The 23,663-nt window shown below is 40.7% G+C and overlaps 2 protein-coding genes across 4 annotated transcripts; one reads left to right on the top strand and one right to left on the bottom strand.

Annotated features, from left to right (window-relative positions):
- Positions 1-493: 493 nt before the first annotated feature.
- On the bottom strand, positions 494-10,398 carry LOC103468443 (ADP-ribosylation factor-binding protein GGA1). Of its 2 annotated transcripts, none has more exons than XM_008415536.2 (17): positions 10,287-10,398; positions 9,346-9,430; positions 9,152-9,227; positions 8,947-9,045; positions 8,734-8,857; positions 8,523-8,623; positions 8,277-8,357; positions 6,430-6,567; positions 5,360-5,441; positions 5,149-5,262; positions 4,920-5,066; positions 4,307-4,377; positions 4,047-4,210; positions 2,947-3,158; positions 2,674-2,843; positions 2,196-2,306; positions 494-1,224 (listed from the first exon to the last, which is right to left on the bottom strand). In XM_008415536.2, the coding sequence occupies exons 1-17, from the start codon at positions 10,327-10,329 to the stop codon at positions 1,114-1,116; spliced, it is 1,929 nt and encodes a 642-aa protein (XP_008413758.2). In that variant the 5' UTR covers positions 10,330-10,398; the 3' UTR covers positions 494-1,113. The 2 variants fall into 2 exon arrangements, with proteins under 2 accessions (XP_008413758.2, XP_008413759.2); XM_008415537.3 differs by lacking the exon at positions 10,287-10,398 and adding an exon at positions 9,849-9,988.
- On the top strand, positions 10,053-23,168 carry micall1b.2 (MICAL like 1b, duplicate 2). 2 transcript variants are annotated; one of them, XM_008415540.3, is made up of 16 exons: positions 10,053-10,248; positions 11,712-11,899; positions 13,444-13,492; positions 13,599-13,743; positions 15,410-15,480; positions 15,610-15,752; positions 16,774-17,123; positions 17,247-17,277; positions 19,360-19,975; positions 20,890-21,012; positions 21,092-21,218; positions 21,305-21,392; positions 22,177-22,250; positions 22,361-22,469; positions 22,540-22,577; positions 22,671-23,168. In XM_008415540.3, exons 2-16 carry the CDS (start codon positions 11,754-11,756, stop codon positions 22,784-22,786), a joined length of 2,226 nt encoding a protein of 741 aa, XP_008413762.2. In that variant the 5' UTR covers positions 10,053-10,248; positions 11,712-11,753; the 3' UTR covers positions 22,787-23,168. The 2 variants fall into 2 exon arrangements, with proteins under 2 accessions (XP_008413762.2, XP_081465855.1); XM_081609729.1 differs by having other exon boundaries at positions 10,053-10,267.
- The last annotated feature ends 495 nt before the right edge of the window (positions 23,169-23,663 follow it).

Here is a 23,663-nt window from a genome sequence, read left to right as displayed (position 1 = left end):
TTACCAAGCAAGAGGTCTGCAGCTGATCACTAGTTAATCAAAGATGGACCTTGTTCTTTTTCCTCCTCCTGTAGAGCTTCGATATTTTTCATCATCAGCACAAATTCTTAAGATCACCAAGGAAAAAAAAATACTTTAATTTTCCATTTGGAATATCCCATTGTTGCGTTCCTGCACAGGTCAAATTTACCCAATGTTGTTCGCCGCAGAGCATTTTTACTGGGAGTTAGTGCAGTGGAACGTGACTGAGAGGCTGTGATGGGACGGGGAGGCGGCCATCATGCATCACTGGTCTAAAAAAAAAAAAAGTCCAACATGTCTGAAGGAGACGCTGTAGCGCAGAGAGCATCAGAGTTTGGCTCATTTTGCATATATTTAAGTTTGATAATCGGTTTCACCTGCTAAGGCTTCAACGTTAACTAAAACCCAACGCAATAAAACAGTTTGAATATTTCAAGATGTCTAATAATCAACAGATGAGGGGGAAAAAAACTCCAGTCAAAAGCTTCAAACTTTAAATAATACAACAGCAAAAGAGGCACATATGGCAGAAAATACACAGCTCCGACGATACAGTAGAGTTTGTTCATTACACAAGATGAAAGGAAAACGGAGAAGAATCATTCTTTGTGCAATCAGAAAGTGACTCAGCCACCGTGAGAGAAGCAAGAAATCACACACACAAAAGAAAAAAAAAAAAAAACACTAAAGAGTTAATCAAATGTAGCTTCTTTGTGCAGGAGTCATCCAAACATTTATCCCGTGTTTGCAAAGCATGCCGAGGTAAACGCAGATAAGTTAGAAAACTAAAAAAAAAAACAACAATAAAGCACAAGGAATGAGCAAACATGCACACATTTGTTGTTTTCTTTCCTCCCAGAATGTGATGACAAGCGGTTGCAGGTTTGGACCCGGCCACGTTAAAAAAAAAACAGACTAGACCTAGAGACACAAGAGTGAGAACCGCTCAAAAAAAAAAAAAAAAAATCACCACCACCCAAACCAACGCACGCCAGAATGACCGCAAAGGAAACGTGTCTGAAAACGGCGCCGATGGCGGAGGATGGGCGGCCGAGTCCGGAAGCAGAGAGTCTGACGGGGTGAGGTCAGGTGCTATAGGTTCCCCCACCTCTCAGGGTCAGGAAGCTGTTCTACACGGCCGCTCTCACTGTGCTGCTGCTCGCCCATGGAGAACGATAGTCTGTACTGCAGCTGGACTTTCTCCTGAAGCACACAGGGAAACAAAAAAAGAAAAAAGGAGAGGAGTAATTATTCCAACTGCTGCAAAAGTAATGAACTGATTTTTTTTCCTCATTTCTAATTCAGAATAAATGTCCCATATTTTTAAAAGTTTTCAAGGACATAAATGTTTTTTTTTAGTGCAGCAGATGATTTAATATTTCAGAAAAATCTTTCACAGGTGGATTCAAGAGTCCAGCTAAGTATGTTTTTACAGGTTTATTCAAAAACCAAAAATAAAAGTTACATCAGCTGCAAGAAATGTAGCTGTATTAAGAGGTCCAGCATGCTTGTTAAGAGATATTTATTTCTGCAGTGAATTTTGCCAATATTTATCACAGATGAATATTTTTGGTGCCAAATGATACACAGTTGGACCCGTAAAAATCATATTTGCTTGTAATGGAAAATACATTTTTGCACTAAAATTGCCAATTTGGTGCAAAAATCTTTGTCAAATCATAGCGTGCATGTCTTGAGCCATAGAAAACATGTTTTCTTCATGTCCTGTTTCCTTTTTGTGGTGGACATATTTCAAAATGGCTGCCAGGGTTGTGATAAAGAATATGTGTTTGCACCAAAATCTGTGGTAGTTAATGCCACAGCTAACTCCACTAATGCTGCTAAACACATCTAATGCTAACCGTCTGTCTCACATCTTCATCAACTGGAGTGAGATTGAAAACAGCAAAAGTCCTCGGTCTCTAATTTTGCTGCATATTCTTACTTCATAGGATGACCAAAGTGGAAAATATATGATGTGACATAAAGTCCATCCAGGTCATGAAAACGTGTAACATCTCATGGTCATGCACAGATGACTCAAAAACGGCAGCCATCTTGAAAAATGGAAACATGAAAAACAGGACAAAGTCTCTTGCTTGCACTATATTATTGTTAGTGTAGAAATAAAAACCATTTTTAAGAGGAACATTAAAGCCTGTGCTAGTAGCTACCTTGTTAGGGTTGGCTAGCAGCAGGATCTGCGTGATGGCAGCAGGGGGCAGGATGGGGTTAAAAGCTGGGAGCTCTGACCCCGATGGAGGCTGGAGCTTCACCGCCACAGACTGCAGATAAAAACACAAAAACATCAGCCATCTTTGACCCAGATGCGTTCACATTAGGGATGATATGTATACGAGTCAGAGGTCCTTAGGTTAGTTAGCTTCATTTATTATGATTAAAACTCTAAAATGTGTCATGCAGAAAACTGCAATCGATGCAAACAGAACGGCAGGACAGAAAATTCACACACCTTCAACCGTTCCCCACATCGTCACGTTACAACCACAAACTGTCCCCAGCCCCGTTAACCGCTACTGTTACTCTGTTACCCCTAAATAAAACTGTGTGCAACCACTTCCCTTAATCTAGTGAGTCTAAAAGTCAGAATCTGAGGAGGAGACACAGAGTTCATAGGTCATCGCTGCTGACCTTTGGGGCTGTAGCTTCAAAGTGAATGTTGGTGGTGGAAATAGGGGCGGAGGACAACATGGAGATGATCACCACCAGCACGTCGGGGCGGGACGGGGGCGAGTCGCGGGCGAAGTGAAAGAGAACCCGCAAGCTGTGTCCGTCAAACACGGTTATGGGTAAGAGGCTACCTGGAGGAGGAGCGGTCAGAAACAGGCTAAATCATTAAAGTTTGAAAAACAACCACATATATGCAAAAAAAAAAGAAAGAAAAAGTGATTCCTCTGCACTTACTGGGCTTAATGGATTCTAGAGGTACAAAAACATCGGCCAGTGAGACTTCAGGGGGAGGAGCTGCTGCGTGAGCCGGGGATTTGTCCAGCAGCCTTCCTCCCAGGCTGGAGGCGGAGGGGTCAGCCACTAAGGCTCCGACAGCAGGAGCGCTAGTGTTGATTCCCGACTTCGTCTGGAGATCCCTCAGAGTCGGCTTGGACTGCTGCTTGTCCCTTGAGGAAGAAAGACGAGCAGCACAAACATTTTAACCACCATTACCTACAATGAAGAAAACACTTCTCTGTTTATAAGACCAGAGAAATGTTTCCACCTTGGCTACAAGATGAAGGTTAAGCTGGTCCTGGTCAGTGTCCACTTTGAGATGCATCACTGGGCTGATCATTACGAAGCTACCGCTAGCATAAACAGATTGCTGTGAGCAACTATTAGCTCACAGCAGGGTCTCGGCACGTTTTCAAAAACTTAAGACTTTTTAAGATCATTATGAACAGAATTTGTGTCCCCACAGAAATGTGTGAATGTCGTCCAGCCAACTGGTCAAAACTTTGCATTAACCCATGATAGACGCAAAACAGCTAGCCGAGGTATATTAGCAGCTATTTAGTGGTAGCCTCAGCTGCTTTGAGTCACAGAACACAATGAAGACTCAAACCTTCCCCTGACAGAAAAGTCCAGCAAGGAAAAACAAAACAAAACAGAAAATACAAGATGAAATTGTCCTGTCACAACTAAATACAAGACCCATCAACTTATTATATTCCTACTCTCTGCTTCTAATGAATTTAAGACATTTCAAGGCCCTTAATTCACATCTTCTGCGTCTTCAAGGCCATGTTAAAATGGCTGGAAACAACCGTACATCTTTGAAAAGCAGAAGTACAGCCTCCTGCACAATCAACAAGAAAGCAACAAGAGGTAGTGAGAATGTTGCATAATTTGTCCCCTCTAAGCCTTTTTAAGGCTTAACCAGTCAGAGTTGTGGCCTGTAGCTTTTTTTCACAAAAGACACAGAAGATGTGAACCATTTCCAAAACTCCCGTCCCAAAACTCGAGTCTGAGTCGAGCCGTGCAGTATGTGTGTGTGTGTGTGTGAGGCGTACCATTTAACCTGCAGACCCTCGGGAGGCAGCGACTGCTGCAGCAGCGTCTTCCCCAGCAGGTCCAGCTCATCCAGGGACGACAAAGGTTGGGAGTGAGACGGAGGATCAGGACTCAGCAGGAGATGAGGAGCTGCTTGGACATCCGCATCGATGCTGTCGGAGGACTGGAAGGAGAAATAAGAACGAAATAAGTCTTCATTAGATTCTTGCACCCGGAGCAGCAGATTGTGAAGCTCTGTGACGTTTTTCCCACGGCTCACCTGGAAGGAGTCCCAGGCTGTGGAGTCGTCCGGCTGTGACGGGTTGGAGGTGTGCGTCCCTTCGCTCAAACCTTCAGAAAAGAGACGGAGCTTAGAGGACGTTTCAAGTTAGCTGCGTTTTCACAAAACGTAAAATTGCGCAACTTGGAAGTTACGAAAATAAATTTGCTTAATGAGAACGTGCCAATTAAAATAATAATAATAATTTTTCAGTTATTTTTTTGCGCTTGTGTATAATAGATATATTTCACAAAATTGCAATGGAAACATTTTTTCGCATCACACCAGTCACATGATCAGCAACCAGATGTTACTGCTGGAGGAAATGACAAAAAAGATGACAGGAAGTGTTGAATACACAGATTACAATTCCTCCAAAACGCCACATAGATGCATAACCACTCCCAAGTTTAACGTTATTCCAAAGAGTAAGCTCATTCATGTCGGATTTTAATTCCGTTTCTTAGTTAATGGAAACACCACAGTTCTGAAAATGGTGATTGTTTTTCAGCATTAGCAAAAATATCAACTAAGATTTGCACACCTTAGTAACGGGAACGCAGCCGTGAACCTCGAGAGCGTTCACAGTCGAGTGGGAAAATGGGAACGTTACCGAGTGACATGAGCTCATCGTCCAGCAGGCTGATGCCCGTCTCCTGCGAGGGAGCCTGGAGGCCGTCTGTGGGAGTGGGGAACTCTGGGAAGGAAGGAGGCGACTGGGGCGACGTGTCCAATCCGGACAGATCCAGCAGAGCCGTTCCTGAATCAGTGGGCGGCATTTTAGTCAGCTTACAGCAAAAGACAAGCACTTCTCTTCGGTTCCGTCTCGGCTGCTGACCCACCGGCGGGTTTCTGTGCGTTTAGTGTGTTGTTTCCGTTCACAATCTCGCCCTTCACCTGCTGCTTGTACAGGTTGATGACGTGAGTCAGGCTGTCGTTGGCCTGCAGGATCTCGGCTGCGCAGACAAAGCAGAGTGAGGAGTGACGGTTTTCATGCCACCAAGATGGACGCCTCCCACCCACAAACGGCGAAGGAGAAGGCGCGCGGCTCACCTAGCGCTTCGTCGTTGTCTTCCGTGTCGCTCGCTAGCCGGAACAGCGTCGGCCTCATCTTCTCGCAGCGCTGGTACAAATCCTGACGGCGAAGACGGGATGGACTCAGACGGGTTTTGTGTTCAGGGTTCGTTCACTTTTCAAACACTTTTCAAGCATTTTTTTAAAGTAAATATTCAAACGTTTCCAGCATCACTTGAGATGAAAACAATACAAACGAACCAAAGAAGACAATTTCTATAGGATATATTTCATTACTGTTATTAATGTCTTCTGATAGTATTCTACATTACACAGCAAGGAGAAAGTAAATTATAATACCACAAAATGTTATGTTTTGAATTATGTCTCTAAAAGCACACCCTGTTAGTCCAAGAACAAAACAGTAATAAAGAAATAATAATAATTCACCCAATTTCAATCAATTTGGTTAAAGTATAGCTCAACAAGTCATTGAGCCTTTAGGAATAGTAAATATTTATTACTTTGAAACCAAATTCAAACAAATCTTGTTGAGGTAAATGGCGTTTCTGCTCAAATTAAATGCTTAAACACAATGTAAAAAAGAAAAGAAAATAAAAAACATTCTGGGCATTTCCTGGCATTTAGCAAATAAAAACAAGAAAAGTTTAGTCTGATTTAACTAAGAAATGTAGCCGTTTTTCTTAGGTGTATGTAAATATCTGGATTTGTGTTTTTGTGTTTGTTATGATGTAAAGCACTTTGAAATGCCCTGCTGCTGAAATGTGCTTTAGAAATAAAATTTGATTGATTGATTGATTGATTGATTGATTGATTGATTGATTGATTGATTGATTGATTGAACTGCATCTGGTTGCACCGTTTTACAAAACTGTGCTGTTTGGATATCAAAGCACTTTCAAGAACTTTGTACAGAAATCAAGTATTTCCAAAACCTTGAAAACACCTGATGGAAATTCAAGCATTGGCAAGGATTTTTAATCACCCGTACAAACCCTGCATATTGATAATCAATCTCACTGTGTGGCTGATGGATTATCACTCACACAGTGAGATTGATTATCACTGCGTGAGCTTGTTTTGTTCACCTGTATCAGGTCGGCGTTGCCCTGGTCGGTCGCCGTGCCGTCGTAGTCCTGCAGCAGCTGAGTCAGCAGAGCGACGCTCTCCTTCACCTCCTGGATGGCGTTGACGCGTTTCGACACTTTCTCCACTCGCCGCTGATCCTGAGCAGACAGTCGGGACATCGGTTTGCCCAAAAGTATTCATACAGGCTCAGAAGGACATCCTCACTAATATGTGGTTGGGATTTTCGCCACAGACTGTTTTCTTTGCAGGCAGCAGAGGAAAAAAAACACACACACAAAAAAAAAAGCACTTTCTGAAGCTTCAGGGATGATTCTGACTGCTCCTTCTCTAGTCAGAACTCATTTCACTGTCTGGCTTCCTGGAACAGAAGTGTAGTGTTTACTTTTTACAATTGCAAAACCTGTTTTGCTGTGTGCTTCTTTTGAGACGAGGTTTGAGGAATTCGGTCGACAGCAGCTTAAATTTAAGACTTTTAAAGACCTTTTTTAATAATCTTGAATTAAATTTAAAACCGAAAAAATATAAATGCCAGGGATGGCTGGGGGGACTTGCTCCATGTCAACAAAGCGCAGAAAAAAAATTATAAAGACAGAAAAGCTAGCTAGCAAGGGTTTATTAGCTGCTAGTTAGCGGTAGCTTCAACCGTCTCGAGTCGCGGAAAGCAAAGATGTTTGTCTGACTCAAACTTTTGCCTGACAGAAAATCTGTGCAAAACAACATTAACTAGTCCTGCCATGACGCAATTTAAGCCCTGTGATGAATACTAGCAACATTTGTTTCAGCAAATTTAAGACATTTTAAGGCTCGAATTTTAGACACAAATTTAAGACTTTTTAAGGATGTGGGGACATCCTGGTTGAAGTCGTTTGTCTTCATCCACTTTGTACAACACACCAGAACCATTGGAGCATAAACAGACCCTCAGCATGATGCTACCACCACCATGCTTCACAGTTAGAGCTGCGTTCCTCCGCTTGAAAGCCTCACGGAGAAAACAAACCAGTTTAAATAAATCCAAGAATTACGCTGTGTGGGTTCTCTTCAACTTGCTGAAGAACACACATCACTGAAGTGACCCAATTCAGATTTTTTTTGACGTAATGCGTCATGTATCCGATCTTCTCATGGCAGTGTGAACAGCACAGGCCGGATTCTTTTTTCGAATGTGACCCATATCCGATACGTATCCGATTCAAATGCAACCTAACGTTCAGGTCGCATTCATTCGAACTGAACGTCACTGATTCTCAACAAATCTCAATATTCTACGTCCTGATACGCGCAAGTGGGAAGAAAAACAACAACCATGACGGACTATATGAGAATAAAGTTGTTAATGTGCTGCTCCGGCCAGATAACAACTTCAAATGCTCCACCGTTAGCCTCAATGTTTACTTCTGCAAACACAGAACACTTCTTCTTTTTATGGCGGTTGGCAGAACACTGAGAACGCTGACGCCATTACGCCCTCTAGTGCGCATGCGGGACACTTTCAGGTCGTTTGCCTGTTCAGACTGCAGAACACATACAGGTCACATTTACCTGCAGTGTGAACGGCCCCGGCAAAAAAATCGGAATTGCCAAAAAATCGGAATTGGGTCACTTCAGGCTGCAGTGTGAACGCACCATTAGATACACATTTCAGCCTGTATTTATACTTTTGATACTGTAAACAGTAGAGAAAATCTGCATTAAATTCACACTTTGTGCATCTAATTCTTGCTAGTAAAATTCAATGTTGAAGCTTTCAGATTAGGAAAAGAAAGATTAAAAAGCAGCGTTTAGAAGCTTTAAAACTCAAATTAAAAAAATTATAAGAAATGCAGAAATAAAACGGAAGGTTTACCTCTTGGACCATTTCCTTAATGAGTTTGTTAGCAGCTTTCAGGTCTTCAGGGTGTGAGCTGTTTAGCAGGCGGGACAACATCTATCAAAGCAAACGGCATTGAAAAGAAAAATGTTATTAACCAGAGCAGAAACACAAACAATGACAGCAAAGGGAAAGTTTAAACAGACAGCAGGAAACTGACTGAAAATGTCTTTTCACCGCATCATATCATTAATTTCGATAATTGTTACAGAAGGTTCTTACTTTTGACTTCTCCTCATCCTCAAAAATTGCATTTTTAGGTCTGCGTGGAGGAAGGTGCAGCAGCTTGTCTGGGGGAAGCTCTGGGTCTTGTTTAATGATACCTGATTTAATAAAAAAGAATCTAATTTTTATACTCTAATAAAATTTTAAAAAATTGTTTACAGAAAAAGCTTACATAACAAAAATGTAGCATTTGCTAGCAGCCTCTTACCTTGTTTCTTTAGCATCTGGTAAGCATCTGAGATCTTGGGCTCATCAGGCAACGCCAACGTCCAGCTGTAGATCAACTCCAGAACTTTCTTTTTTGCTGCCTCTGGAGAGCGAGAGCCTAAATACTGAGAGTCAGAACAAAACGGCGTGTTTGTCAGTTCACCCGTTATGAAAATAAAAGGCTACGCGTTAAGAGCGACAAGACTCTCAGTACCTTTGGGGAAACTACTTTGATGAGCTCGTTGAGAAATCGGAACTTGCCCACTTCGCTGTGAAACCTTTTCCCGCAGTTTCTCATGCACGTCTCCAGGACCTGGAGTTGAAACGGTCAACACAAGCAATGAAAGACGGCAGCGAGGAGGAGGGACAGGGTTTGTTTGTGAAGGCAGATCATTCTGCATGAGCGGGTGTTAGCTCACCAATAGCGCCTGCATGGCCTCCCACTCTTGAGGAGACTGGATTTTGTGGGCCAGGAGCCTGGTGGCCAGCTGAGGTCTGGAACGGGATCAATTTCTCAAGGTGAGAAGATATTTCCTCATAAAAATAAACCTAAAAAAAAAAAGGTAGTACGGGGATTGTAAAATAAGTCAAAAGGCATCGAGTCTCCTCTTACCCCTCCAGGTCGTTGTTGAGCTGGTCACAGAAGGCATTGATGCTGCTCCAGTCTGCGTCTCTGTTAAGTGGATTTGTGGCTCTGTCTGAAATGTCAGCAAACCAAGCAAGGCCAAACGGTAAGTTGAACAAAAATGCATCAAAAAAATGTGTTTGAAAATATATACATGTAGCTGTAGCTAGGTTGTCATATGCATTTATTTGAAATAAATTTCATTTTTCTCTGTTATACCATTTATAAAAAAAATTTTTTTTTACGTAAGCAAATAAAAAAAATATCAACCGCCAAGAAAACTGAAAAAAAGTTGAATAACTATTTGAGAATGACATAAAAGATGCATAGATGAGATTAGGTTTGCTAATATAGTATTCAAAACAACCTGTTATAATTTAGTCATTTAAACCTTGTCATCAAATGTTTTTTCCAATGAAAATACGCGCAATTATTCAGCTCAAAAGGCACGCGACCAGCTGTTCGACTTCACAATTTAAAGAGGAACAAACCTGCCAGTGTGTCACCTGAGTGAACCTCGGGTGCTAACAGTGTCACTATAGCTAGCTTTCAGTTGGCATTTGTAGTCTTTTCTCGATTTTTCTCACGAGATAAAATCACTGTCATAAGCATTTTATAACAGGCGTGATTTAAAAAAAAAAAAAAAAAAGGTTGCCCGGGTGATTCTGACACACACAGCCCGGTAGCAGGTGTCCGCCGGGGAGCTAAAGCTAGCCTGACTGTGGTCGGTGGTGTTGACAGCTGGCAGGAACAGCAGCTCCGCAGCTAGGTTAGCATCCCGGAGGTGGCGGCGGGTTTTGAGCCCCTGCTGCTGCGCCCGGTGAGCCTGCAGTGAGCCGCTATTTCACTCACAGCTCGTGGATAATGACTAGTTCATGTCCGGAGCAACAGGTAACGCCGACTCTGAGGGGTACGTTTGAAAGACTTACTGATATGAGACTCCAAACTCTCCGTATCGGGCGGCGCAGCCATCACTGCGAGATTTATGTACGTAAGGGCACGTAGAGCGAGGCGGAAGCTGCGTATAAGAGGAGTGGACAGAAAAAAAACACGTTTAGTTGCGTTACGTGGAGTTACGTAATGTCTTAAAATCGTATTTTATTACTACAAGTTGGTAATACTATTTATTACTAAGTGTAACATGTTACACTTAGTAATAAATGTAAGGTCTGAAACAAAACACATTTGTTTAAGAGGTGTTTTAATCTATAAAAGGAAAATGAAAAAAAACGTTACCGTTGCTATTAAATCTAATATGTTTCATTTTTTTTCATGTTTAAAATATGAATACATATTTAACTGCAATACATGTATTTCTGTTTATACGATAGTACACATATAAGTATTTTCTGTATAATCCATGTGAGTCAGCTCCAGTCCAGTAATGACGGTGTGATTATAGGTTCTGCGCTCCATAGTTTAACAGTAAACTATATTTACCAGCAAATATGTCATTTCACAACTTTCAGGATAATAATAGAAGGTTGCAAGGCAGTCTTTCATAGTAATACTGTTTTCAAGTTGTCTTTTGGAGAAAATCAAATAAAATCAAAATTCACACGGAAGTCACGGTTAAGCATTGTTTTATATATACAACTTGTAATAAGTACAAATAACCTACCAAAGCAACATTTAGTCTATTTTCTTGACTTTATTTGAGTGGAAAAATTCAAAAAAATATTCTTTTTTTTTAGCAGAGACAGGGAAGCTGATAAAAAAAAACATTGTAAAAGAACAAATAACGTCATCATACAAAGATATAAAAAACACATTTGGTTTCATAATGGGAAAGAAAGAAGATTTAATTGTGAGTTAGAAGGCATGTGCTTTGAACTGCTGACAGTAATCTCGTAACTAGAGACCTTTCCCTCCTAATTATAGAAAAAGAGCGGCTCTACGTCTCCCTCTAGCGGCGGCGTGCTGTGGGCTGTGGAGCACAACGAGGAGGAGCGAGCAAGTTGCTGGGTTTTATTCAAATTAACACCTATTTTATCAGGTCTTTCGGGAGGCTTCGTGGCACTGGACATATTCAGACAATAGTTCTCCTCCCTGTTGAACTCTCTCATAGCGGAGAAACCGAGTCCGCGGCTCAGTGAGTGTGAGAAGAACCGTTTCTTTAACTTTGGTCTAAAATCTGCGGAGGGGGGAAATCTACGCTCTTTATACGCAGTGTGGATATCTTTAGGTGGTGGAGATGCACATTTAAGTGTGAAGAAATAACTTCCTTCCTGTAGCTTCGTTGGGTCGGCGCATTGTTTGTGCAGTTTGGCAGAAGAGGGTGAACGTTTCCTGTTCTCTTCACCAAGCCGAACCGTTCTGCTCTTCTTTCTGTTTGATGTCTCACACGTAAAAAGGGAAATGCTTTCCCCGTCCGCAACTGAAAGTCGCGCAAAAAGATGGCAGCATCACCGAAGGCTCTGCTGGAGTGGTGCCGCGTCACATGCGCCAGCTACCCCGGTGTGGAAGTGAAGAACATGTCAGCCTCCTTCAGGGATGGGCTGGCGTTTTGTGCCATCATCCACAAACACCGACCCGACCTGATGTAAGTAGACCAGAGGCTTCGGCCCTTCATCTGAAATGCTTGTACTTTTCTTTTCTTTTCTTGTCTTTTTTTTTTCTCCCCTCCTCACATGGACCTTCAGTTCAAACTGAGCTGAAGAGGACTGGGTCGTTTCGTTTAGAGTGGAGACTATAATCTGCTGGACTAATCCCTCTTCTTAACCTCTCCAGACCCAGACTGAACGGATCATCTGATGTGTTTTCTCACTGTAAAAATCTTAGTACAATTTAAACTTAAGAGAAAAAAGATCATCTGAAAAGTATGGCGTATATGTATATTCAGCTCACCTAACAGAATCGTTTTTTTTTTGTTGCGGGTACAACTGAGTCTTGTGCAAAGAATTTTTTTTTTGGTTGCAGATAGGCTCGCCAATAAGCAGTAAATCAATTAATTGCATGGTAAATTAAAACATGATCAATAATTTCCATCTGAAATATCATTTTTCACGTTTCTCTCTGTTTGTACAGCAAACAGGATGACAAAATATGTAAAAAAAAGAAAAAAAAACGTTTTCAGAAACATCATAATTAATTTTATTTGTAGTTTTGTTGATTTATTGTGGATATTTAAAATGTCTTCCAGTTCCAGTGGTAAATGTTTATTTAAATTTAAAGTGGATGGATCCCTGAGAATGCATTATTATGTCATTGCCATTACATTACTTGAAAGCGGTCTCAACAATGTTATTGTTTATCGCGATAACTTCGGGGACAATTTATCGTCCAGCAAAAAAGTTGCTGCCAAAAGTTGGAAATAATTGAGCGCATTTTAATTTTTCATGTTATTAATTGATTTATTGCTTATTGCGACAGGCCTATCTTTGCATTAACTTTGGTATCGTCCCAGTAAATGTTTAACAAAGCGACATCGATCCCACGAGTAAAACCGGATCTATGATAATAACCAATGTTTGTTTCCATCTTGTTGCTGTGTGTGTTTCAGGAGAGGTTGGCCATATTTGTACAGGCATGTAATAGTGATGCAGCAAAGGATTGTGGAATGTTTAACTGAGACAGAGAAGCAACGTAGTAGTGTGGTCGTTTTTTCCATGGTGTCGAAAGGGCTGTGAACTATTTGTAAAGCCATGTAAAAACTGTACAGTTACTAGTGTTAACAGCAATATTAATATCGGATATTAATATAGGCCCAATTTTTCTTCAGTTAGTGCGTCCGTCCTGTAATTATGTGACTTCTGGATGTAATTCATGGCGCTGGATCAGTTTACAGGAGGAGCCACCATGAAAACGGAGGCCTGAGTTTTAAAGGTTTTATTTATAAAAACATTTTTAAGATTCCACACAATAAAGCACGGTGAAGGGTGCGATAAAACACAGTGGTAAATGTTCACGTTGATACTTTTTAAGAATCGGTACCTTTGCTGACTCCAGTCTAATCTAACGTGTAATCTTTCATTCATAAATGTAGCTTGTTTCAGTTTTATGATAGTTCAACCACTTGTGACCTTCTTTTCTCCTGCTTCTGACAGTTTCTAACTTATTATTATTATTATTCTTGCTTTACTCTAGAGACTTCAGCTCTCTGTCCAGGGGAAATGTTTACCAAAACAACAAGCTGGTGAGTCAGTCACGTCTTTGTTCAAGCCGGCAGGAGTTTCCCTTCCAGCATTGTGTCCGCCGGACCGCGTGTTGGTGAAAACTCCTTCATCCTCTCGACCCTGCAGGCTTTCGAGGTCGCAGAGGCGAAGCTGGGAATCCCTCCTCTGCTGGACCCACAGGACATGGTTTCCACGGACGCGCCTGACTTTCTCACCGTCATCACCTACGTTTCCCAGTACTACAACCTCTTCAGCGGCGGAGAATCTCCCGGTGCGTTGCCGCGTTTCTGTGTGTTTGTCTTTGATTGCATGCGTTGCTCTTTGGTTAAGCCGCCAGTTTGTGGACTTCCTGGTACGAGCTGCTTACCTCACTTCCTCGTGTCGACATAGACTTACTTTACCGTCGTCGCACAAAGACACGACGGTGAAAATGGCGACAAAATGTTTTGTAACACTTCTGCTGGTCTGGGGTCGTGACCTTTTGCTGCTGAAGAGCTATAAACGTATTTCCTACTTAAAGAAGCTTCAGTAAAACCATTAATGACTGCAGACACGTTTTAGTACAAAAAAATCTAAAACCCTAACGTCTATTTGAAATCAAAAGTTCACGATGCTGGACGCTCCAGCATCACAGATCCTCCACTTTACTTTAGCACTTTGCTGAAAAGCTCAGGTCAGGCGGCTTAAAGATGGCGCCTAATGGTTCGGTTGTCATGGAGACGCTGTTTTCCTGATTTCTAACAGTACTTTAGAGATTTCTGTTATCTTTTTGGTTGCAAACATAATTACAGGTTAGAGTCCAGCCTTAAAGGGACAGGCTTCTGTGTCACATCACATTTGTACCCCAGGTTTAAAAGAAATATATTATTAATTGGACGTTTCTAGAAACTCTTATCAACTTAAAGTTAAAGGTTAAATAAAATATATATATATATTTAATTACATTTATTGTAAAAGGATAGTTGGGACTACTGTCATGTATTATATCTTTTTACTAATATTTCTTAATCTAGGAACTTCTCCCCCAACTGATTACATTTTTTTTTTTTTTAATTGCCAAAATGCAAAATTGCTAAAATTATGATAAAGTAAGAGCAGCACTACTTCGACGTGTTTTTACCCGAGCAAAAGGAAAACGTAGCCGACCAAGAAATGACTCGAGTCAGAGTGAAAAAATATTTGGTGAAAATGTGACTTCAGTAACTTGTCATAAAATCTGATTTGACATTTTGAAAAATGTTGCCATCAGCATACAAAATATACATTCATGTGCAAATTCTGTCACTTTTGAGACGAAAATAAAAACTAATACTATAAATAAATACATTCCAACACACGTAGGCAGAATAAACACTTTTTCCAATATTAAACTTTACTTAAAAGCATTACTTACAGAAGGTAAAGTGTGTATGTTAGAGCGATTTAATCTACTTCCAGTGACAATATGCTGTGTTTCCTGTGTCGTATTCATCTTCAAATAGGCTCGAAATAACTTTAAAACAGCAGAGCTGGTTAATAAACAACAGGTCTGTGTCTGCGTCTCATACGTTTCTTTTTAAAAATATATTTACTTTTTCTTGACTTGTATTGAGTATCCAGGACTTTTACTCGTAGTTCATTATCATATTACTCCAGTAAAAGTACAAAGTACAGCGTAGCTAAACTACTTCTGAATGTACTTGTAAATGTAACTGAGTAAATGTAACTAGCTGCTGCCCACCTGTGCTTAACAAAGAGCTGTTTTCATCTAGCTAGCCACGCTAGCATAGCTGCCAGCATGTGTGCAGCAGGATTTAAACAAAAACAAGCAGCGTTTTGAAAAGTGTTGTTTTCAAAGCAACAACCTACAAAGCGACCTTGAGTTTTTTTTTTTTTTTTTTAAATCAACTGTAATACATTCACGTTTTCATTTCTCCAACTGTCCCTGTTGACTTCAGGTCCCTGCAGGTTGTGGTCATCGCAGGTCTTGAACGTCACGAAGGTGCACAAAACTTTGAGAAGCCAGAAGGTACGGCGGCTCCTCGCTTCCCGCTCTCTCTCTCTCTCTTTCTCTCTCTCTCTCTCTCTCTCTCTGTCTCTCTCTCTCTCTCTCTCTCTCGCCTTGCGTCTGACTGCCTGGTTTCTCTTCTGCTTTCAGAGTCGGACTGAACTGGAAACCAGTAAAGAGGACAGTCATGCCGGCCCGAGGCCCAGGGTGCTGTGTTCCCTCTGCTCCAAGCCGGTTCACCTCATACAGAAGCTTCTGAGCGACGGGAAGGTTTACCACCGCGGCTGCTTCAGGTGAGAGACGCTCGTCTGTCCTGGTTGGAACGTCGACGTTTGTCTCTAATGCGCCTCAGTTCACCTCTGGTGACATTTGACCTCTACACCTGGCTGTGATTAGGCAGTGCCTTGTCGAAGTGTCCAAACCTCTTGATGTGTTTTGCGTTTATCTACTATGTTCTTCTTTTTTTGGGGGGAGGGGAATTGCTTTTTATTAAACAGTTAGAAAAAAAATCACCTCGAGACTGAAGTCTTTTTTCTCGTTCTTTTATTGCAAAGTAGATCAAGATCAGTCAGATTGGACATAGAACGCGTGTGGACTTTGATTTTTTTAGCTCTGGAATTCGATTAGGCCGTTTTAGCACAGGTTATGCATCATTTGCTTCTCATGAAAACTTTAACGTTGACCAGCGACGGGTTTCTTACAGCCTGCCCTCCGTTTGTGGAGTGAACGACCAATACATTTTCCAGATGATTTGTGAAAAATCTTGTCCTTTCCCTGTTAGAATTTTTGCGCTAATCTGTGTTGTTGTTTTTTTTTTTCAAAAAATTGCAATAAAATACTCCAAGGTTTGCTGAAAAAAAGTTAATGTGACATGCGTCTTTAGGCAAAACCTTACCAAGTAATTTTTGCTCTAGTTTCTTGTGCAAATATCTTATTAGACTTGAAAAAAGGACAAAACTAACTTACACATAACTTTTCAGCAAGACATTTGAGCTTGTTTTAAGTTTAAAATTCCTTAATATTGATGAAAAATTAATAGTTATAAGTGAAATAATTTACCAGTAGAACCGGTACTTTTTTAACGTCAAAATTAAGGAAATATTTAGTTAAAACAAGCTACTATATCTTTCTGAAAAGTCACTTTTATAGTTATTTGTTTTATTTCAAGTGAGCAATAGAAAATGGACCAAAACCCCTTGTTGATGTTTTGTGATTTTTCGCTGAGTGACTCGGTACTAGCAGCACATTTGAGCGGTAAAGTCTGCAACACCTTTAATGTTACATCAGATTTTCTGTATTTGATTCATCTTTCAGGTGCAGGGTGTGCCGCAGCGCTCTCTTACCAGGCTCCTACACTCCAGGAAGTGATCAGACGTCCTTCGTCTGCTCTCATCATGCAACGGACAGAAAAGCTGCCGGCGTCGACAGCGAGCAGCAACTCAGGCCTGCTGGTCATCGGCCCGGTCATCCCATCCAGACGGGTTTCTACTCTCTGAGCGGGTCGGCCATCTGCAGCGTGCCTCGCTACGCCGAGCCGCGCCGAGCCTCGGAGGGAAGCGCGCTTCCCGTCCCGGCTCCCAGGAGAAGCATGGACTCCTCTGTGGTTCCTGTTCCCGTGCCCAGATCCAGAACCGCTCAGACAATGAGCGACTCCCCCGCTGGAGGTAAGCGAGTTTTTACTTCACCTAATGTTCTCTAAATGACGCCGTGCACCTGCATTCGGAAATTAAAACGAATACATTTTTAAATGTATTTATTTTATCTTTTTTTCTGTGCATGTATATCAGAAACCAATCCTTCACCTCAACCTCCTGGCCTGTAAGTGTACTGAACATTTTATTATTATTATTATTATTATTATTATTATTATTATTATTTACAAATGACAGAGACATGAAGCACATTTTTACCTTCTAATTAAGTTTCCAGTGGTACGGCGGCTAGTTTATCAAATCTTAAAAAGACCCAGAAGAGATTTGAAAAACAAATACGTCAGCCGGAGCGATCCTCAATATGAGGATCTAAAATTTGCAGAAGGAGAAATTTAAAAGTTGCCCCCTTTTTTTATATCATCTGCATTAGTTTGGATTAAATGCTTAAAGCTTTTGATAACTTCATTTTTTTGTAAAATCTCTATCTGATTACAGTTTGTCAGATCTTACTTAGAGATCTCCAGTTAAATGCAACTCAAAGAGCTTTGGCTGAAAACTAACCGCAGCAAATAACTAAATGAACTTAAGTAAATAAAACAATAATTATGAATCAAAATTGTGATAGAAACCGAAGAACTGATGAAAAGTATTTGCAGAAGGGAAGATGGAAAACTGTTCAAACAAAGTACATATGAAACTACAAAGTTATATTCATGCCGTCTCTTATTATATGCATTATATTTTGATTTAATTGTAATTATTTTGTAAAAAAATAAAATAAAATTCACTTTGACACTTTGGTTTTTGTAAAAAAAAAACATTTTAAAAAGTGAAACCTGGGTGGAGTGAATTTTATCACAATATTTCGTAGTGCTATTGTGATAACGACAAAAATGATCACAAACTGTTTATTCCTTTTATTTTGAGGCAACAGCATTCGTAGCACCACAAACATAAAAATGATGCTCTTATAAAACATTCCTACTCGAAATAAGCTTCTTAAAGAAGTGTGATTTATAAAAAACATTATCTGCACAGACAGAATTCATTTAATCATATATACGAATTAATTGAAGCTCCTGTTGAAAAGAAAAACAGGGAGAAAATAGCAAAATAAACATTTAGTCAGTTTTTTTTTTAATTATTTTTATTTACTGAAATTTATTGTGACAACGATGAGTCAAAATTGTTACTATGACGAGAATGTGTTATGATGAATGCCTATCTTATGCGTAAACTGGCCGTAACTGAGGCAAAGCACAAAATCAAAAAAGAGGCTTAAAATGTACTAAAAAAAAATAAATGACACGTAAAGTACAATTCAAACTCAACATTTATGGTAATCACAGTTCAAATAGGCTGATTGGTGCTGCGTGGCTCAGTCAGATAAACCAAAGCTGTTCTTAGCATTCTGTCCAGAACCGGACCGCCAGGGTTTACCCAGGTCAGCCAGAAGTGTTTCCACCAATCAGAGCTCGACTTTACAGCCAAAGGGAATTGAAAGACGTACAATTGACACGAGAGCTTCAGAGTTTCAGGTGTGAGAGTTTAACTTGTCCTCTTCCTCAGTCGAGGTCTGTTGAACCTGGAACCGTTCTGGTTTCACAATCAGAACTTCAGGAGTGAAGCTTACAAACATCCCTGAAGTATTTTACTAAAAATGATGAAAAGATTCATGATCGCTTGTTTTTTGGAGGGTTTTTTTTGTCTCATTTAAGAGCTCAGCGGAGCTCCAGCTGGTTTTTATATAAACAGCCTAAAAGGTCACAGAGTCACAGAGTGTGACGAAAGAAGTGAAACGATCATTTTGAGCGAGAGTTCACGGGTCGAACAGGAAATGCGTAAATGAACAATGACTTCAAAACCACAAAATCTTACCAAGTATTTTTGGTCTGTAAATATCTTCATCCACTTGAAATGAGACAAAACTAACTTACAAGTAGCTTTTCAGCTGGACGTAGCAGCTTGTTTTAAGTCAATCATTTCTTAATATTGAAGAAAAATTATTTGTTTCATCGGCAGATTATTTCACTTATAACAAATTCATCTTTCCGATGTGACAATCTGCGTGTTTTATTGGCTTAAAACAAGCTCCTATATGTTGATGAAAAGTTACTTTTGAGTTAGTTTTGTCTCATTTCAAGTGAACTAAGGTTGGACCAGAAATACCTGGTGTGGTTTTCTGTTTTTTGCAGTGAAGATCAGGAGCCTCTAATATTCCCTGTTTTCTGTTTCCTGGGGCAACCAGCTCCAGCCCTAAAGTGAAAACCAACCACCCTTGGATGGCCATCGTGCATCCTGGACCCTGGACCCAGCTGCCTCCGGCCCCACCTCCGGTACCCGTCCCTCGGTCCAAACCCATCTCCAACACGCTGACGCTGTGGAACAGACCCAGGATGCCCTCTCTTAACCCATTCGAGGAAGAGGAGGAGGAGGAAAATGAAGAGGTCGATGAAGCTCCTAAGCAGGAGGCGGCCAGTCCGACCGGCCCTTCTGCTGGTCCGTCGGAGAACAGCGGCATCGCTCGAGAAGAACCTGGCGGCGAGTCTGAACGGAATGCAGACGGAGGATGGGACGGGCACGTGTGTGTCTCTACAGAGGACCGTGAAGGAGCGCAGCCTGACCCGGCTCGGGCGGCGACAGCTGACGGTAACTCGGCGGGAACCGTCGGCGGAGAACCCGCAGACGGTGGTCGGAACGATCCGTCATACGCGACAGACCTGAGGTCCTCTGAAGCACAGAGGAGCGCCGCTTTCACCAGGAGTCTGTCCGTGCCAGCGATCCCGTCCGAGCGCTCCGAGACCAACGCCGCGGCCACAGGGCTGCGTGACGCCGACCGGTCGGCCTCAGCGTGTGAAGGGAAGGTACGACACAAAACTACTACAGGGAAGAAGTGAATATGTATTAGTGCTTGTTTGCTTGGTTTCAGGAGGTTTTATGTTAAGAAACTTTTCCCGCAGTAAGTTACTATCAGCCCTTACGTTGCATGAAGGTGTTCCTCAAGGATCTATTTTAGGCCTCATTTTCTACTCTATTTCTATAAATGAGTTGCTCAGTAGCATCAGTTTCAGCAGAGACTGTCAGGCTTCCTGTGTTTCACACATGCTCTACAAAATGACACACAACCTTTTTTTTTCTCCTCACTGTCTGACATTAGTTCACTTTCTGCAAGCAAAACCTGAGTCGTGTCTGCAATAAGTCAATTAATGGCATGATAAATCAAAATGGACCTGATCATTTACAGTTGCGCCCCTTTAACGTCGTTGAAAAGGCTGCATTTTGTGAAACACTGCAAACATTTGACATCCAGTACGAGGCAGTTGGCTTGTTTTTTGTTTTTTTTGTTTTTTTGTTTTTTTTACGACAATCCTAATTTCCAATTTTGCCTGTTTTTTCTTTTTAAATTTTGGTTACAGAGACTTCGCAATACATTATAGTTATTTTTTAATTTTGGATATTTAAAATGTTTTCCAGTTATGGTGTCAAGTATTCATCAGAAATGAAAGGTGTTTTTTTTTAGGTATTTTTGGGTATAATTGCATTATATTATATCATGACGTTATGATTATTACTACATTAGTTGAAAATGGTCTCAAAATGACAATATTATCATTTATAGCAATAATTCCTGGAATGATTTGTTATAGTGACACATTATTTGCAAGCAAAATGTCACTTGAAATATTACATCCTACCAAATGCTGCTGCTCTTTTTCCACCATATGCTCTGACACATAAATCATTCATCACTGTTGAAGTTTTTTCTCCCTATTCTCAGTCTGCCTGTAAAGAAAATCCATTCTCGGAGCGACCCGAGATGACCCGGTCGCAGACGGTTCAGAACCTGTCGTCTGGTCGCGGTCCGGCGCCTGGACACGGTTTCCCTCTCATCAGGAGGCAGGTATAGAGAAAAACCTCCCATGTGTTCGTAATCGACGCGTTCCCGCAGCTAAACGGGCAACTTGCTGTCGCCGCGACAGGTGCGGACGGACCGGGACGTTTCTACGGAAGATCTGCAGAGGCAGATGAGGAGCCTGGACGGCGACTTGGAGGCGCTGGAGCAACGAGGAGTGGAGCTGGAGAGGAACATCCGAGACAGCAGGACGGGTACGGCTGACGCTCCGTACCGGAAGGTTTTCTACGTGAACGTCGCTTCTCATGGTTTCTAGCAAATGTGTTTGTTTCTGTTTCAGGTAAAGAAGATCAGATGCTGACCGAGTGGTTCGGCCTCGTCCATGAGCAACACACTCTGCTGCGCAGAAACAAAGAACTGGTCTACCTGTAAGTGGGGCAGACGGAGGTTCCGCCTGTGAGATGCGGTGCCTGGAAATTCTTCCACATTAAGAGCACAAATATTGTTAAACCTTCAAACCGATTTTTGCCTTCAAAAATATTGTGACAACAAAGGAAAAAATAAGCTACCCAAACACGCCCGAAACTGATTTCAGTTCTTTCTCTGCAAAGAATATTTTGCAAGGAAGAACTGGAGAAACATTCAGTGGTCAGATTGACATACACTCCCATCCCATCAAAACAGCTGCACCTGAATCTGTAAGGACGATCCTGTAAAAGCCGTTTTCATATATTTACTGATGAAAATGTTGCCGATGGTGTTTTATCGTCCTTCCATTTCACAACTTCTGCGCTACTTTGTGTTGGTTGGATTGACCGAATTCCCGACTCGCACTGCAAAAGCACAAAACCTTACTGAGTGCTTTCGGTCTCGTTTCTAAATTATGACAAAGCTAACTTACAAGTAACTTTTAAGCAAGAAAAAGAAGCTTGTTTTAATTTAATATTTCCTTAATATCGATGAAGAAATGTTAGCTACGAGTGAAACAACCTGCAGCTAGCAGAGGTTATTTATCGCAATAATTTCTGGGACGATATACATCGTCCAACAAAATTTGTTATTGTGACTAATGTACTTCTGATTAACTGATACTTTTTCATCAATATTAAGGAATAATTTACTTTAAACAAGCTGCTATTTCTTGCTTAAAAGTTACTTGAAATTCAGTTTTGTTTGGTGATCAAATTTTTCGTTTTGTTTTGTTTTTTTCAGCACAAAACAGCAAATATTAGAGGACAGACAAGCGGATGTGGAGTACAAGCTCAGATGTCTCCTCAATAAGCCCGGTAGGTTTGAGTCCTTTCTGCTCAACATCGGCCATCTTGGCAATGGAAACACGATTGATTTGGGTCACTGTTGATTTTTCACGATTTTCCTTTTGTTGTTTTCTAATCAGAGAAAGACTGGGATCAGGAGGACCGAGGCCGGGAGCAGCAGCTGATGGCTGAGCTGGTTACCATCATTGAACAGAGGAACCAGATCATCAGCAGCTTGGATCAGGACAGGTATATGGAGACAAATAAAAAGTCTTTTATAATAACAGTTTGAAAACTTTTGGGGTTTTTTTGTCATTAGAGAAAGAGATGAAGATATGGAAAGCACAAGAAATAAGAGTGAGTCAGATAAAAAGCTTTTTTTTAAATATTCAGTCACTTGTTTTGCATTAGCTCGTGAATAAACTGATATCTTTCCTGGATTCTCATCAGGCTTTCAGAAGGACGGGCCGAAGAAGACCAAAGGAAAGCTGAAGGCCCCGAAAGTCTTTAAAATGTTGAACCACAAACAGGAGAGCAGCAAGGAACCCGCGGAGAAAAAGAGCTGAAAAAGCATTCCCACCGCAATAACAACCCGTAATCCATGTTCATCTCAAGTTTGTCATAAAAGCATGTAACATCAGTGAGCTACATTTATGTAGTTAAGCTCTTTTATTTTTGTAAAATGTCACTTTTTTTTTTTTTTTTGGTCAAAGTATCTGCCTCACCGTTTGAGCCCGTTGATACCCGATGGTGTAATGTCATTAATATTTTTTTGCTCAGTAACAATTTAATTCATAAAATGATGCAGCTTCGTTCGACTGGCTTCATAATTATATTTTGTCTGCTGCTTCACATTTCATATCATGTTTTTTTTTCCCAGTTCATCATTATGATATGTTTCCATCTGTATTCTCTCATCAATCTACAATGATAAATATATGTACTTTTTACAGTGTTGGTGTCCTATGATGTGTTGAAACATGGAATCAAGGTATCAAGAGAAGTTAATATTGAAAGGGATAATTATATGTTTACTATAACTTGCAATTTATGAAACAAAAACAAATTCTGTTAACTAAGTCACAATCATCTAAATTAACTGAAAAGGTTAATAATAAATAATTAGTATATAAAAGATTCACTTTAGGAATTGAATTACTCAAAATGCATGTACTTCTCGGTTATACTCTGATTTAAACGAGATAATGAGCGAAAGTTTTGCGGAAAAACAAGTCAACAAGAAAAAAAATACAGAACTTGTGAATACATATCTTTATCCACAATAACGTTTAGCTGACATAGAGGAGACGACTAATAATTTTAAAGACTTTTCATTTATTTTAAAACAATACACAAGTTTATTTTATATATTTATTTTTTTTGGAAACCTGAAATAAAAGTTTTTGGCTTGGTTGGAAGAAAATTAAGATTAAGTCTAACTTC

This window comes from Poecilia reticulata, chromosome 8, assembly GCF_904066995.2.
Source record: "Poecilia reticulata chromosome 8, P_reticulata-male-v2, whole genome shotgun sequence".
Classification (NCBI taxonomy): Eukaryota; Metazoa; Chordata; class Actinopteri; order Cyprinodontiformes; family Poeciliidae; genus Poecilia; species Poecilia reticulata.
Note: the sequence above shows the minus strand (reverse complement) of the source record. Positions and strands in the feature narration are given on the sequence as shown.

Bases quoted from the DNA above. Each gene is read 5' to 3' on its own strand.
- micall1b.2 (XM_008415540.3), top strand. From the start codon at position 11,754: ATGGCAGCATCACCGAAGGCTCTGCTGGAGTGGTGCCGCGTCACATGC. The intron at 15,481-15,609 runs GTACGGCGGCTC...TTCTGCTTTCAG, and splicing joins AAACTTTGAGAAGCCAGAAG to AGTCGGACTGAACTGGAAAC. The intron at 21,219-21,304 runs GTACGGCTGACG...TTTCTGTTTCAG, and splicing joins CATCCGAGACAGCAGGACGG to GTAAAGAAGATCAGATGCTG.
- LOC103468443 (XM_008415536.2), bottom strand. From the start codon at position 10,329: ATGGCTGCGCCGCCCGATACGGAGAGTTTGGAGTCTCATATCA. The intron at 3,159-4,046 runs GTACGCCTCACA...TTCTTCCTCAAG, and splicing joins GAGGGTCTGCAGGTTAAATG to GGACAAGCAGCAGTCCAAGC. The intron at 2,307-2,673 runs GTCAGCAGCGAT...TTTTATCTGCAG, and splicing joins TTGAAGCTACAGCCCCAAAG to TCTGTGGCGGTGAAGCTCCA.